This window comes from Equus quagga, chromosome 4 (genome assembly GCF_021613505.1).
Source record: "Equus quagga isolate Etosha38 chromosome 4, UCLA_HA_Equagga_1.0, whole genome shotgun sequence".
Classification (NCBI taxonomy): domain Eukaryota; kingdom Metazoa; phylum Chordata; class Mammalia; order Perissodactyla; family Equidae; genus Equus; species Equus quagga.
Window position 1 is genome coordinate 27,347,577 of NC_060270.1, and position 16,231 is coordinate 27,363,807.

At 57.1% G+C, this 16,231-nt stretch overlaps 1 protein-coding gene across 1 annotated transcript in view; it reads right to left on the reverse strand.

Annotated features, from left to right (window-relative positions):
* Window positions 1-1,381: 1,381 nt before the first annotated feature.
* The window catches only part of MELTF (melanotransferrin), a 27,481-nt gene continuing 12,631 nt past the window's right edge, over window positions 1,382-16,231 (reverse strand). Inside the window, exons 7-16 of the mRNA XM_046659021.1 lie at window positions 15,820-16,007; window positions 14,910-15,090; window positions 14,017-14,168; window positions 11,191-11,287; window positions 10,066-10,260; window positions 8,925-9,081; window positions 8,768-8,835; window positions 6,695-6,882; window positions 4,076-4,274; window positions 1,382-3,567 (exon numbers count right to left, since the gene is read on the reverse strand). Of these exons, the coding sequence (XP_046514977.1) occupies window positions 3,485-3,567; window positions 4,076-4,274; window positions 6,695-6,882; window positions 8,768-8,835; window positions 8,925-9,081; window positions 10,066-10,260; window positions 11,191-11,287; window positions 14,017-14,168; window positions 14,910-15,090; window positions 15,820-16,007 (1,508 nt within the window). The 3' untranslated portion in view covers window positions 1,382-3,484. The remainder of the gene's footprint in view (window positions 3,568-4,075; window positions 4,275-6,694; window positions 6,883-8,767; window positions 8,836-8,924; window positions 9,082-10,065; window positions 10,261-11,190; window positions 11,288-14,016; window positions 14,169-14,909; window positions 15,091-15,819; window positions 16,008-16,231) is intronic.

Sequence of the window (16,231 nt, forward strand, 5' to 3'; positions counted from 1 at the left end):
TCCTCCTGCTTTGACAAATAAGCCTTTATGAAGACTTGGCAGACTGGAAAATGAGGTGCAGAGAGAACAGGTTCCCACTTCATAGCACCCCCTTCTCCTCCCATCCAGGCTCCATCCCATACTTTGAGGGACCCTGAAGGCTGTTCATCAAGCTCCTCCTACACCTCCTGCAAACAGCCACCTCCGACCACACTTGGGAAGCAGGACCTGAAGAGGGCTGTCCAACCCTGGAAGCCGGCTCAGGACTGTTTAGGATAAGAATTCCAGGATCCTGGGTATCTGGAACATGTTCTAAAAGAGTGGGTGTGGGCTCTGGGTGAACACATCCCTTTTCCCCAGGACTCTTCCGGCTGTGGGTGGGGTGTGGGCAGAGGAGGGCTCCAGTAGAGGCCTCTGAGGGCTTGCTTCTCAAAATGTGGTCCCTGGACCAGCAGCACGGGCACCCCCTGGGAGCTGGTTAGAACAGCAGATGCTCAGCCTCGCTCCAGACCCACCGAATCGGAATCGGCGTTCTGACAAGATCTCCAGAGGATTCATGTGCACATCGAGGTTTGAAAAGCACTGTTCTAAACCCAACACAGGACGAGGGTCCCTCTTGCCCAGGTCTAGGGGTACTAACAGTAGGTATCAATTAATACTTGCTCAACGAATGCCAAATATCTAAAACAAATGTCACCTAAACAAGTTTGGGGGGCTGCTTGGCTCACAGACTGGCTGCGTGGTTGATGTGATTGATGGCCTGTGTGCAGTGGCGAGACCAGCTCTGTGAGATGGCCGCAGTGAGGGAGGGAGGGAGGGTGGCCTGGGGGCAGAGTGAAGGGCAGGTGCCCTGGGAGACGGGAGCATGGAGAACTTCCACTCCCGAGCGAGAGCAGGACTCTGACCTGGAGCAGCGCAGTCCATCACACTTCAGTACCGCCAGAGAGCGCCCGCTGTGAGAGCTGTCTGAGATCTGACCCTCCCCTTACTTCCTCTGTTGAGTTAGCAGCCAACTTGCCAAAAAAAACATGTGGGGGTGGCTTATTTTGGAGACACAGGGCAGGGGGCAGTGGAGAAGTTTGCATCCTCCTCTGTACCCGGTCCTCAGAGGAATGGACACCCAAGAGGCCAAAGGGATGGAGGCAGCTGGGACGTGATGGCACGGCCGACGCCCTGCAGGGGCCAGACAACCAGTCCAGGCTGGAAAGGGGAGTTGGGGGCCTCACTGGCTGGAGGCCCAGACTGTCCCTGACTCTTGCTCTCAGGGAACAGGGCTCTGAGTGGACTCTGCCATCTGGGTGGGCGGGGGAATGGCCTGGGGCATGGAGGCCTCTGACCACCTGAAGAGAAAAAACCAATCAGCTGCAGAAAGTTTCTCTCAGAATCCAAGCCTCAGAAGACGCAGGGTTGTTTGGCTTTATTTAAAAACAAACCGACATCTTTTATTAGCACTAAGACAGCGGTGGCCCCCTGCTGTCACTTGACAATCAAATGTCACACAGCATTCACGCAGGTCACACCTTCAGTAGGCTCACAGTGCAGGTGTCACACCTTGGGCAGCACACTGGCTCAGGGTCACCCAGAAATACACTTCTCACTGCACAAATCTCCCTTAAAAAAGAAAATCAAACAATCATCAGGTCAGAGAAAGAATCATTTCTGGTAGCAGAGGCCGGCTCCTTCCGGCCCCACAGTGGGCTGGGGGCTTGCCCCAGCATGGTGACCAGGACTCTTCAGGACGGTGTGACTGCAGCCAGCACGCTGCCAGGGGTCTCCTTCGCTGCTGAGAGATGGAAGGGATTCGTCCCAACGCCCACAGGTGGGGGCGAAGCACCGAGCACCGGCCTGTCATCAGTGTCCCCGAGGCCCCCGCAGACTGAGATGCAAATAGCTCCAGGCCCACGCGGCTCCCAGGCTGCTGCCGAGGGTGGCTTGCTCCCATTTCTTCCCTTTCTTTTTTACTTTTTTTCAGGGAGCAAAATTTAGAGGAAGAGCTGGCAGTTCTGGAAACTTTTTCTGGCTCCTCAGACAACCCTGGCAATAATGGGGGAGAGAGAAGACCTTCTCCAGGCACTTTCCGCTGACCTGCAGCCATGGGAGGGAGGGACCCTTCCTCTGGAGCGAGTGGCCTGAGGGCCCAGTCAGTGCAGGGAGCTCCCTCAGTCCCTAAGCCAGGCCTGTGGCTCCTCTGACGCAGAGAACGGCATCGCGCCCCTCCCAGCTCTTCAGAGGGCCTCCTGCTGCCTCAGAGGCCCGGGCCACCTCCTGCTCCAGGGCCTGGAGCTCCTGGGAAATCCGGAGGCTGAGCCCCTCAGTCTGGAGGCAGGTGCTGCTGCTGCATGTCGAGGCGGAGCTGAGGCGGTGGGCCTCACCCTGGGGTAGGAGAAGGGGAGGATCTGAGATGGAGCCCAAGAGGAGGGAACTCACGAGTGGGGGCTCCTGCTGATGGGGCTCAACCCCAGGACAGAGCCTGGCACGGCCGAACCCCCCACAAGGCAGGGCACACAGAGAATGTCTAGTTCTGTGGCCTCCTTACAGCAGACAGGGGTTCAGGCAGGATTTTAGACCCCCAACCCCGCATCAAGCCCCCGACCTAGTAAAAATGCTTGCTGAGCAGTGTTTCCTTTGTCTGAGGCCCCCTTGAGGGTTTCATGTGTATGGTCCAGCCTTGGGTTCCCTGCCATCCCCAGCCCAGCATAATCAGGTCTCCAAGGGTCTGGGCCATGCCAAGCCACAGGAGACAAGGAAAAAGGGCTATGTGTCCAGCAGCTTCGCCTCCTTGGAGGCCTCCTTGGAGGGCCTGGTTGTAGCCTCGTCTGATGACGCCTTGGTGGCAGAGACAGTGTCCTGAGGAGGGAGTCTGGAACGTGGAGCCTAGAGGACAGACGGAGCGGGGGCCAATGGGAGGTGCTGGGTGCAGTGTCTATTCTTCAGAGGGGGAAGTGGGAACCAGCCAGGGAGGGGCCGGCAGGCCCTGTCATCTCACCAGGCCCCCCTGGGTGGCTTGGCAGGGCGAACTCTAGCAGAGAGGTCCGTGTGGGAAGCCCGGGCGCAGCCGGTTTCCTTGGTAACGGTCTTTTCCAAAGTCAAGCCTGGTGAGGATCCATGTGGTGGGAGCCTGCAGATTTGCAGGGAAGCGGGCCGTGCCAGCCTGTGGGTGGGGCGCGACTGGGAGGCTGGCCAGCACACCGCCTCAGGTAACAGAGGGACAGGTGGTGCCTGGGAGGCAGAGGCTGGGTTCCAGCAGGAGAGACCTGCTCGCATCCAACTGGAGACTTTTCTTTAACATTCGTCTTTATTCCACTTTGAAGCAATCACGGCAGCTTCAGGGTTGGAAGGCAGCTCCAAGGAGCTCTGTGGTTTCTCACAGCTCCTCTCCCATCACATATTCCCCTCTGAGCAGTGATAACCGGATTTACCATTTACCGAGGAGAACGGCCTTATTTATAGGGCTTTCTGAATAGGTTTCCATTCCAAGGGAGGGTGAGGCTTGCCCAGAGCGGCTTCAGAGGGAGGGCCGGAGGAGGCCGGTGCTGAGGGACAGCAGGAGCAGCAGCAGGAGCAGGGAGCCCCCCGAGGCAGGGACCGCTGAGGGATTAAACACAGGTAGTTAAGGCTCCAAACACCACAGCACCGAGGGAGAGCCGAGAGCCGGATGGTGGCCGGTGGCACTCAGTGCAGGACCTGATGGAGTGCATTTTTGCCTCCCTAACTCACTCTCGGCTCCCTCTTTCTACCCTTTTACAATTTGTCTTTCCCTGGTTTCTTTACATATTCATTCCTTTCAAAATTACACTACATGTATATTCATGTAGTTGCCTCAATCCTCTCTGGACGATTACTTGCGGCATTTATATGCATTATTCAGGTCTGTCTGGCTCACACAGCCAGTGTTTCCGCTATAATTGTCTGCAGCCTTCCCACTCAGACCCTCCCGGGACGCTTCACCTTGATGGCTTGTAACGACCCAGAGCGCCCGCTCTTCAGTTCACTCCAGGTTTTTGGGTGAAAGGCTCAGAATGATGCCCGGGGAATGTGCCCGCTCTTCCTCTGGGGGTGTGGACCCGCCTGTCCAGGGCTTTCTCACGTGCCCTACCTGCATTTGAGCACTGCTGAGAGAGCATCCCTTCCAGAGCCGCCACGTAGTCCTGGCCCAGCCAGTCGAGGTACGTGGTCTTCTCCCCGACAGGCACCGCCCGGATTGTGGCATCCTTGAAAAGCAGGTCTTGGCCGTGGTAGTTGGAGGAGTCGAACATTTTGAACCCATTCTTATTGTGGTCATCTCCAAACAGGTCCTGAAAGCACCACAGCGGACCTGCTTTTCATCCCGGCTCACAAATGGTCGCCAGGTGCCGCTTGCTATTAATTGCTTTACATACGGTGGACTGAAGAGCGAGAATTTCAGGGTGCCAAGACTCTGATTTGAAATCGTAAGCTTGACAACTCATGGACCTCGGTCATCAAGGGGGATTTGGGGTAAGATATGACGATAGCCACCATCCTAAGAAAGTCACTCAGAAACCTCACACCAAACCAGTTCTTGGATATAGAACGGAAGCGTGAGATTTACAGGAAGACAGACCCAGAAAGGAGAGAGGATGCGGATGAGAGCACTGTGTGCTTTGCTAGGCCTGCTCAGCATTTCTCAACCTTTGCTACAATGCTTACTCTCTCTGACTTATGGGTGTGCTTTCCCACAAACCAAAATGGTTGCAAAGAGAGGGCCTTTCATTGTGTCACCGGTCCTAACATTGTGTCACCGGTCCTAAGAAAGCAATAGGTGAGTTGAATATCCGTCACCAGCCCACCCTCCTAGCGCCCTAGAGATCCTGGCAGGAGCCACTCTCTTCCCTGCTGGGAATCCTCAGACCGAGTGTGTTTGGCCACAGCCCTGAAAGATCCAGTAAAAAGAGCAGAAGTGGTACAAGAAATTATAAATACAGACACAAATAAAGGACATGAGGGGAACGTGGACAAATGCCTGTGTCAGGCTTTAAATACTGATCCAGAGGAAGAGAAGGAGTAAAGTGGCTATCAGTCCTTCTGGGGGACTCACAATCCTCACGAGGATCTGACGAAAGCTATCAGCCTTCTCTCCAGAAAAGGACACATCCACACAGGGTTCTTCCCTCATGTCACCTCTGAAGGTTTAGGAACTTCCCAGGGAAGCCCAGGAACCCAGAGTAAACAACTCCTGAGTCGGAGGGACTCCATGGGGGAGCTGAAAGCATAGGGCATACCAAAGTTTAGGAACCGGCCTGGAGAGCTGACTGGCTCTGCAACTCTGTGGTGCTTACAGGTGGAGGGGGGCAATTTCAGCCTAAATCAGTAGGGCTGTGGGGGGCAGGGGAGAGGATTAGGAACCAGGGGCTCTCTTGTCAGACAGACTGGGTTCAAATTCTAGACGTCTTTTGAAAACATGGCCAACAGGATTTGCTGATAGATTGGATGTAGCACATGAGAGGAAGACAGGAGTCAGAGATGACTCCTGAGGAAATAGAAAGGCTGAAGTTGCTATTCACAGAAGTAGGGAAGACTGAAGGAAGAAGAGGAGTCCAGCTTTGGCTTCATTCAGTTTGAGATGCCTGTCAGAAATTCCAGGCCAGAGGCCCACCCTGTGGCCTCGAGGTTAAGTTCAGTGCACTCTGCTTCGGCAACCTGGGTTCAGTTCCTGGGTGCAGACCTACACCACTCATCAGCAGCCCTGCTGTGGTGGCAACCCACATACAAAATAGAGGAAGATTGGCACAATGTTATCTCAGGGCGAATCTTCCTCAGCAAAAAGAGGAAGATTGACAACAGATGTTAGCTCAGGGCCAATCTTCCTCAGGAAAAAAAAAAAAGACATACCAGTCAATATGTAAAGTGGCCAGTTGTTAGAGATGCAAGTTGGAGACTGAAGCATGGATGGAAGCAGGGCTGAAGATGTAAACTGAGTAGCCATCAGTGCATAGGTGGTAGTTAATGACACAGGACTGGATGAGACCAGTGGAGTGTAGGTGCAGACTGACAAGAGGGGTTAGGATGGAACCCTGGGGTAACCCAGCGGTAACCCTGTAACTCCAGCCGTTACAGACTGGGGAAATGAGGAGGAACCAGCAAAGGAGGCTGGAAGGAGTGGCCAGAGAGGTAGGAGAGCCAGGCAGGTGTGGGCCCAAAGAGGACAGTGTTTCCAGGAGGAGAGAGCCGAGGCCAGGGCTGCTGAGAGGTCAGGTAGATGCGGACTGAGAAACAGCCACTGGAGTTAGCAACAAGGGTCACTGTGACCTTGACCAGGGAAGTTTCAGAGCCCTGGTGGGGGCCAGTCTAGAGTAGTCACCAACCTTAAGAGAGACCAGAAGGAGAGGAATTGGTGACTCCAGAGTAGAGACGACTGTTTGAAGGAGTTTTGCTATAAATGAGAGTGGGATTATGGCTACCAGACGGTGCGATACTAAGAAAGGGTTCATTTGTTTTTAAAAGATGATAGAGAGAATAGCAGGTTTGTAGGCTGGCGAGAATGGTCCAGCTGAGAAGGGAAAGTTAACAATGCAGGACACAGAGGGGATAGTGGTTGGAGGGATGTCCTTACTAAGGGAAAATCACAGAATTTTCCCCCAGGCTTCCTCAGAGTCTCCTGAGGTCTGCTGCAGGTAGACTGAGGCATCTCTGGGTGGGGGGGCTTGGCTCACCTCTGTCGCCCGCCCCCCAGTGATGCAGCCCTGCCCTGGCTCACCTGGGCCTTGTCCAGTAGTCCGTACACGGTGAAAATGTTGGTGTCTGGCCGGACCATGACGGCATGGGATGGTATCTGTGCCAGGTTGCAGGCGGCAAACTGGGACACCTCGGCCCGGGCCCCGTTGGGACACAGGAGCTCATAGTCCTCAGACCTGAGCTCAGCAGCCCAGGGCTCAGAATTGTGGCCTGAGAGGACAGAGCAGAGGGAGAGGAAGGGAGGAATAGAGGCTGCTCTCCTGGATCCCCGAATTCTTGACTGGGGAGAGGTGGTGAGATCTGGCCAGCTCCCCAGCCCCTCCATTTTCCAATGCTCTGCTCTATTACCAGGGAGAGAACCCAGCCGGGCTAATAACGCTGGCAGAAGCTCCCATTAGCAGGGAATAGGGGGCACCTACTACGTGCTCAGTCCTCACGAAAGTAACCCACGGATCAACCCCATTTTACAGGTGAAGAAACTGAGGCTCTTAATCACTCCCAGGCAGAGAACACCATCTGTGTGTTACAGGTCTTGGGCCTGGGGGTGGGACGGGCTCCTGAAGGTGGTGGTTGACCTCCTCTCCTAACGGGTGAAGTTCTCAGACTGGAGGGGGTATAACAGCACGTGTTGATCTGTAAGAGGCAGTTTCAAAGGCCCCTGCTTGCAAAGAATCTCCTTTGGTAGGTGCGAGTGGGGCCCAGGAATCTGCATTTTAAACCAGCAACCCAGTGGTTCTGAAGCAGGTAGTTGGTCCAAGGGCTTCCTGAGAAACACAGCCCTTGGGAGCCGCATTATTTTTCTGTTTTCATGTATTCACTTAGTATCCACTCTCTTCCCATTTCCAGCAGGAACTCCAGGTGGACCCAGGAGTAGAGATAAAAATAAAGGGAAATGAGTGGCTGTGGGAGGTGCATGTCTCACTGCAGATGAATCTCAGAAGGGCCTCCTGGGCCTTGCCCTCTTCCCCAGCCCCATTGCAGGACCACCGAGGGCATGGGGCTGGGACCAGGCAGGGCTCCTGGGCTCCTGCGGGAGAACACAGCTCCCTCCTTCTGGGGGATGATCCTGAGTGTTGGTGGGAGGTTGGCAGGGGAGATGGGTTGTGGTAACAGGCCTGGAACCCTTCCCAGCTCTGTTGGCGTAACGGGTCTACAGCCTCGGTGACCTTCACAGGCAGGGTGAGGTCTGAACTCTGAAACACCAACTGATGTTTTACCCCTGCCTGTCTTGCTCTCCCTTTGTCAATCCCCTCCTCTGCTTTGGGCCACACACTCTAATAGGCCTTTCCGCACTGAGTTTCTGGGAAGAGATGTGTTAGCACAGAGGGGAGAAGACGGAGCCTCCTGCGTTTGGGGTGTCAGAGCCTGGGTGTAGGCCGGGGATACAGAAAGTACCAGCTATAGGTGCCGGAGGAAGACAGCCTGCAGTCTTTGAAACGGACGGATTCCCTGGCCAGGGAGAGCAGGAGGGGGATGGAATGGACGCCCACTAAAGGGCCCTGGGCACTGCTGGGACCCCAGGTGAGGGCTTAGGGGGTCCTGGAGCACAGAGTTGCTAGGCTCTTTTTCCCAGGTGGAGCCCAGGATGGTGACTCCAGAGAAGAACTGCCCGTGTGATGTGAACAGGGATGTGCCCTGCCTCCCCCGGCTTAGGGGCTGTGCAGTGATTTCCCTGCACAAGGTGACCTGTCAGGACCAAAGACCAGATGCTGATGTGAACCGATGACCCTGTGGGGACAGGCCCTGCCACCCCCACCCCCATAGCTTAGGACTACATAAAACACCCCAGAAGGGGTCTCTTCAAATTGATTGAGATTGAGTTTCGACCATTGCCATGGAATGAGGAGTTAGATCCCAGGCCAGTGAAGACTGCCACGTGTCCTGCACCCTGGACACGTGGCCTGAAGTCTGTTCTTAGCCTGAGGCCCGTGGGGCCCCCAGGGTCCCCAAGGGGCAGCCCCTTCTAGACTCAGTCTTTCCCCGCTACCTGTCGACCCCGGATGCCAGCAACGCCCAGTGCCGGGATCATGTCGGAGATGGGGAACAGCGCCCCCAGAATCTGGCCCTGCTCTGGCCCCAGCCCCCCACAGTGTACCATTCGTGTTGTCGAAGATGGTCGTGTGCTTCACGAAGGCGACGTCCCCAGCATCCTCAACTAGGCACCTGCCACACAGAGGCCATGGTGAGTGTGGGCAGGAGGGTCCCTGCCTCTGTGCCGGCCCCAGGCCCACCCGCCGGGCCCACCAGGGTACCTGAAGGCGCCGCTGTAGCCGTAGTACCTCTCCTGGCTGTTGCCCACGCACTTGTTGCGGCCGCGCTCGTCCCCCACGCAGAGCGCGCACAGCGAGGCCGGGTAGCTTTTGGGGTTGTTCACCGGCACGCAGCTGGCGCTGAAGAACTGGCTCACCGCTGCGGCGGAAGGGGAAGGGCTGTACTGAGGCGCCGGCGGCAGAAAGGGTGGCCAGGGAGGAGGTGGCTGGGCCGCTCCCCCACAGATCTGCCCGCCTTGCCTGGGCCATGGCTCAGGGGCACCCATCTGCCCACTGCCCACCCAGCTCAGGGTGGCACGTCTCCTCCTTGAGAATTGCAGGGATGGGGGGAATGCGGAGGTTGTGTAGATACAGGAACCCCAGAGACAACCTCTGGCAAGTGGTCACCCACCCTTCCCTTGGACTCCCTCAGGGACGAGGAACTCACTACCTCATAAGCGATTCTGTTCCAGTCAGAGCACCTGCCCAGCTGTCTGGGAGTGGGAGCAGCCAGCCCTAACACCTTCTATGCGCTTGTGTGGTGGTTAGAAAAAAAAACGTGCTATTTTTCCTGAGGTGCCAGGCAGGACAGAGGTGTGTGCACAGTCAGCTCCAGCATCTCGCCAGCTTCCCACTGCCTTCCTTTCACCATGAATGTGCACGATTTAACACACAAGGAGGGCCCGCGTATGGCATATGGTGGGTGCTTGGTGAACGTGTCTTCTTCAGCACTTATACAGATGGCTGGCCACTTTCCAACAAGGTCCTCCAGATGCCCAGGGGCTGCTGGAGGATGGGGACAGCCCCAACACTGGACGGTGACACAGCCAGGCCCAGAGCCCATCACGCACCCCACTCCCCATGCCCACTGGAGCTAGATCCACTCTGGTGAGTAAGTGGGTAGGGGCACCATGGCACCCTCCACAGAACCCTAGACACCCCTGACTGTCACGGGTGCTGCCAGGAATATTTTCCCAACTCCCCAGGAGCAAGGGGCTCGTCCAGGAGGAAGAGGAAATCTCTCCGGGGCTGCCTTCTGTGGGGTTCTGCTGGGAGAGGACCCCCCGACCCTCAGAGCGGGCCCCTGACCCCAGCCAACCCCAACGGAGAGTTTGCACGTCTGTGTCCCCGCGGAGGGTGGTACCTGAGAGGACGTCGCAGTCCTTGGGCCGGATGAAGCCCCTCTGCACGAGGGCGCCCACGGGGATGTCCCAGCCAGCGGGGCTGCCGAAGCCCGGGTGGCAGGAGCGCTTGCCCCGCAGCTCGTCCACAGTGAAGGCGTAGGAGCTGTTCCGCTTCACCACGGCCACCACGAAGTATGAGTTGCTCCTGTCCTCCGCTGGGGGAACATGGACACCAGTGAGGGCCCGCATCTGTGCTTTCTGGCCTCAGCCCGGCAAGAGCCAGGGGCAAATCCCCATGAGGACCCTTCATCCCTCAAACCCATTCCCTCCCGTTGCTCTCCACCCCAGAGCTGAGGCCCCCCAGCCTCCAGGACCTGGCTGCACAGGCTTGGGTGTGCCCAGGCCCTGGGCCGGGTGGGTGTTTGGCAGTGGGACCCCTGCTTGTCCCCCATCGCTGAGAAGCAGCCCATGCAGAGTTCTGTCCTCTTTGCTTCCCAAACAGTCCTCACCCAGAGGGGTTTCTTTCTTTCCTTGCACCCAGGTGGTATTTTTCTCACTCCTGGGAGCAAGGCAGAGGCTCAGCTGAGGCTGCAGAAGCCTTTTCCCTAAGCCGGGAGAGTTTTCACAACCAAGTGGAAGGGACCTGAGGTCACCACTTAAGAGGACTGAGCACCAAGGCCCCAGCCGGGGCCCCTCCGAGGGTGTGCACGAGCCCACAGGAGGGAGGGTCCCTAGGCCACCTCCCATGAGCCACAGGGTCAGGCTGGAAGAGGCCGAGGAGGCTTCAAGGCCACGGCTCAGCAAACTACTCAGCCTGTTTTTGTATGGCCTGGGCTGCAAGCTAACAATGTTTTTATATATTTAAAGGGTTGTTAAAAAAAAAAAAATAGACTGTGCAGCAGAGTCTGTACGTGGCCTGCAAGGCCAAAAGCGTTTACACTCTTTACAGAAAGTTCGCCAATGCCTGGTGGACTTGCACTGCTGGCATGGGAACACTGGGGCCTGGGGCAGGAGGGGCTTACCTGTGGCAGACAGCAACCAGCCCAGGGGAAGAGGCACGGAGCGGGGCTGGAGCTTTTGAAAACAGCCCGGGGGACAGTTTTTCTATATATAAAAATATCAACCACCCCCCACCCACAACTCACAGGCGTACTGCTCCCCGGCTGCTGGCACCAGGCCGTATGTCTTCCCCGCCATGTAAATGTCCTCACCCCTCAGGGTCACAGCATCGATTTGCCCAGCCTGCAGGGGGACAGAAAGAGCTGCTGGGCTGGGCTGGGGTGGCCCAGGATGGCTCTGGATGTTGGGATCTGATGGAAGTGCCATCAGAGGCTCCCTTCCCCTGGGAAGCCCATTTTCCCCCATCTGCCCGTTCCTCTCCTTGTGAAGATGCGCAGGCAAGAGGGGTGCCTGGAGGACCAGAGCCCTAAAACCAACCACCACCAGCACTCCCCTTCATGAGCGTCTGTTTCATTCTTTCAGCAAATGTTTTCTGAGCAGAACCTAGCACCATCCCTGCCCTCATGCTTGGTGCGGGATCTCCCCCCGGATCACCAGCCCTCAGAGGCCTGGGGCACTGTGCTGTATCCCCAGCACCTGGCCAAGGCTGGCACACAGCATGAGTGCAAGACGTATTTGTTGAATGCATGTGAGAATGGATGAATGAGCCAGGTCTTAAAAGACATTGGTCTCAGGGTCTGTGGGAGGAGGCCCCAGTGCTCAGGGATAAAGCCTTGCCTCAGGAGGCAGCAGGAGGGGCCCGGGCCCTTCCCTCCCTGGGACCCTCCTCCCTGAGACCCTCCTCCCTTGGACCCTGCTGGAGCCCTTAGGTCACCCACACCCCAGCACCACTTGTCCATTCTGAAGCCTCTGGACACTCAGCCCCTTGGACCTGCAAAGAGGTTAACTGATAATCAAGCCACAGTCGTGGGACAAACCCCGAGGGAAGGGGGTAGAACCAGGGGAGAGAGGGGACACCTGCACCCCAGGAAGGTGCCCCACATGGTCCAGGCCCAGAGGCATGAAGTACGATGGTGCAATGACAGGCAGTGGCGTTGATATTTTGAGCCTGAGGGTGCATCTCTGGGGGTCCTTTCTTCCCCCACCCAGACCTTTCCTCTCCACTGTGATGTCAGGGAGGAACTCAGACCCTGGGCCCAGGGCCCTTCGTGGCTGATGCTCCCTTGCCTGGGTCACTGTGGCTGGGTAGGAAATGGGTATACTGCAGGAGTACACTGGATGCCATTTCTGAGAACCTTACAAGTCAGAACTGAGGATCTCGGAGCTCTCTGCTGGGGTTCTGAGGAGCCGCCGAAGTCCGCACCTCTCCCCACAGGCCCCGGGCAGCCCCTTGGCCCTCTGTGAGCTCGGATGGAGAGAGGCTCGTGTCTGGAGGAGCCAAACCCTCCCTCCTGCATCTCTCCCTGCTCTGGGGCAGTGGGACCCGCCGCCCTCCACAGGACGGCCTGCCCAGCATTAGGAAGCGAGAAGACGCCTACCCTTCAGTCTCCCCTCCTTAATCTTAGCTGGGTCCTCCTCCCTCAGCGCCACACAAGATCCAAACGGCCTCCCATGGGTCACTGGGGAGAGGGGCTCCCCAACCCTCGGGCTGGGTGACGTTGGGCAAGTTACTTCCTCAGCCTCTCCCAGCCCCAGCTCCCACATCTGAGTCATCACACCCACCCCCAGCGTTGTCGTGAGGGCTGGCTGAGGCAGCGAGCGCTTAGCACAGTGCACGGCACACAGGAAGCGTGTGCTTACGGGCCTGTTGCCATCATGGTCCTGGCCGAGTCAGTCCTGTCCTCTCTGCTCTTTTCAAGTCAATGCGGCTGCCTGGCCAGGGCAGGGGGACACTCCTGAGCGGCCGTGGCCTGGCCTGTGCTTGGGGACCACTCTGAAAAGGGATCCTCACCATCAGGCCCCACCTACTGGCTATTAAAAACCAGGAGGGGAGGCGTTCAGGAGCCCAGAGGCCTCTGGGACCCCTGTGACCACCACAGGACCTTGTCCCTGACCTCAGGGACTTGGGGCCACCTCCGATTCCTGGCCACAGTCTCCAGTCGGAGAAGCAAAGCAGGACAGAGCTGAACGGGCATAGAGACCACGGCCGGGCTTCCGACTGCAGGCGGCCGGCATGTGAGTGGACCCCGAGTCAATTTAATGGGCTGTGACATGTTTTAAAAAAGAGGATAGAGCACAACGGCAACTATCAGCGTATGCTGTACTTAGTAAGAAAAGTGCTGCTTTGTTTCACATCTCTCTACATAAGGGCTATTTTTTTTTACATATTTGTATCCAAAAGAAAAATTTTTGTGTACTAGACTGTGATTGATGTAAGATGCATTTCTATTTTTTTCCTTTTGCTTCCCAAAGCCCCCTGGTACATAGTTGTATGTTTTTTAGTTGTGGGTCCTTCTAGACGTGGCATGTGGGACGCCACCTCAACATGACCTGACAAGCGGTGCCATGTCCGCACCCAGGATCTGAACCGGTGAAACCCTGGGCCACTGAAGCAGAGCGGGTGAACTTAACCACTCGGCCACAGGGCCTGCCCCCATAAAATGCATTTCTGACTGCCGGTTGCTGTTTAACAAACAATGATCAAGCCCACTCCTATTGCGCACAAGGGGAAACTGAGACTCAGAAAGGGGAAGAGGCTTGCCCAAGACCACAGGTTGGCCAGCGCCAAGCTGGGCCGGTCTCCTGCTCCTTCTGCTCCTGGCCACCTGCTTAGCGAGGGGCAGTCCCTGGAAACAGTCCCCTCTGCCCTGTCCCCCACTTGGGGATGGCTGGTCCGTGCAGGTCCTTCCGCCTCCCCTTTCTCTGCGAGGTTGTCACAGGAGACTGTCTTCTCCTCCCCAGACCAGGGGGATGGACAGGCTGGGTCGTCCATCGGGGAGGGACAGTAAGGACTGTCCCACGCACTGTCACCACCACCCCTACCGCTCTGCCCCTCCAGGCATGGCCCCCACCTGGATCCGTTCCATGCAGTGCTGGGGGGACTCGGCCGACACACACTGGATCTCTGGCTTGAGCCTCTGCCGGCTGAAGGCCACAGCCATGTCGCCACACTTCTGGATCTCGGGAGTGGACAGCACACACCAGCGCAGGTAGTGGGGCAGCCCTGAATAGGTGTGAGCATGTGGTCACCGCCACGCTCGCCTGCTTCAGGGGCCGGGCTCGAGCGTGGCCTGTGGGACAGGGGCCGTGGGGGCCGGTTGCTCAGTAGGAAGAGCTTGGAGTCAGACCCAAGGAAAATTCTGGCTCTTTCCCTTGTTAGCTGTAAGGGATAAGTTCCAGTATTTAACCATCTGATCCCGTTTCCTCCAACACAGAGTGGAGAGCTGTAGCTCTTTGGTGGGGCTGTGAGGAGGTTTGTAGCAGATCATGGCTGTCGTGGATCCAACTCAGTGGCACGCTGTTTCCCTGGCTGTAGGCAGAGGATGTATGGGGTGGGGGCTGCAGGCAAGCAGCCCATTTGCAGACTACTGCAATGGTCCAGGCGAGAGACAAAACCTGAGCCAGGGCGGTGGCCACAGGGCGGGGAGGAGTAGGAGGGAGAACCACAGGACCTGATGACTTCTGCTGAAGGGTTAAGGAGGCCCTTCCCAAGACAGACCTTGAGGGCCCGGACCCCAGCCCCTGGAGCAGGCGGGGCTTCTAGGGTACAGCAGACCATGCAACTCCAGAGATGTTTCCTCCCCAGACCCCCAGAGGGAGGCAGGGAGATGGAAGTGACAGGTTCCCATTGAGGCCGAGGGGCACACCTCTGGGGTGAGTGTCCGCCCCCAGGCACCTCTCCAGAAAGCCCTGCCATGCCTGTGGTTAGGCAGGAGCTGGTAGGGGAAAAGACAGGTGGACTTACGGTTGGGGTCACAGAGGAGACCCTTCATGGCATGCAGGTACTCGCGGCCCAGCCATGCCTCGTAGGTCTGTGTGGCAATGGGCACCAGCTCGGAGGTGGCGTCTTTGAACAGCAGGTTCTTCTGGCCATAGGCCTCAGAGCTGAACATCTGGAAGCTGCTGCCCTCGTGGCTGAACAGACGCTGTGTGTCAAGGGGTGGGGGCTGGTGAGGTGCTGCTGGGGGGCTGCATCCTTTCCTCCCTGTTCAGCCACGACATCCTTCTTTCTGCGCCCCCAGGCCAGGCGCCTACTCTGAGGACAAGGTGAGGCACGGCCTCTCTCCTCCCTCTGTGCTCCCCCAGTGCATTCCATCTTGTCACACTCAGCCAATTGAACACATGACTCGTGGCCCAGGTGTGGGATGGTACTGCGGACAAGCAATGAGGCTGAGCCATGGCAGCACGGATGGGGCAAAACTAACTAAAGCTGGTGTGCCCAGCAGTCAGAAACTTGCTCTTGTAAGCAGCGGTTTCAGCAAAACATTATTCACCACCTTTAATTAATGATGTACTTTGACATTTATTGGTTTGGTCATTTTGTTTATTTGTTCATATGTTCTGGCTTTGGTTTTAAGAACCACAAGTATAAGGAGCTTTCTCTGAGGGGTGCTTGAGTCCCCTTGTCTCCTCTTTCTGGCCAGCCCCCAGCAGCACGGTTGGTCCCTCTTTCACACTGACCTGGCCTGAGTTTGGACACCACAGAGGCCTGGATCCCCCGCTGGGGCTGTCCCAGGGGAAGGTCTCTGGGTCCTGTCCCTCCTGGTCTGGCTGGCCCAGCCCTAGGATGGCTCTTGCCCTGAGCTCCCACCCCAGTGAGAGATAAGATGGTCGAGCATCAGCCCAGGAAGCTGTACAGGGTGCCCTGAACTCACCTGGCCTTCGTTGAGCAGCCGGAAGATGAGGCCCCCATCTGCGTCGGCCCGGACCACCACGGCGTGAGCAGGCACCCGGGCCAAGTGGCATCGCCTCCATTCAGTGACATCGGCCCGGCTGCCATCCCGGCACAGCAGCTCAAAGTCCTGTGAGAGCAGTGCCTCGCCCCAAGAGGGCAGGGTTTTCCCTGGGAAGACAGGAAGCCTTTGATACCAGGAAGTGAGACACAGAACAACACCAAGAAGTGAGACCTAGAATTACACCAGGAGGTGAAACCCAGAACTACACCAGGAGGTGAGACCCAGAACTACACCAGGAGGTGAGAACTCAGAACTACACAGGAGGTGAGACCCAGAACTACACAGGAGGTGAGACCCAGAACTACACCAGGAGGTGAGAACTCAGAACTAC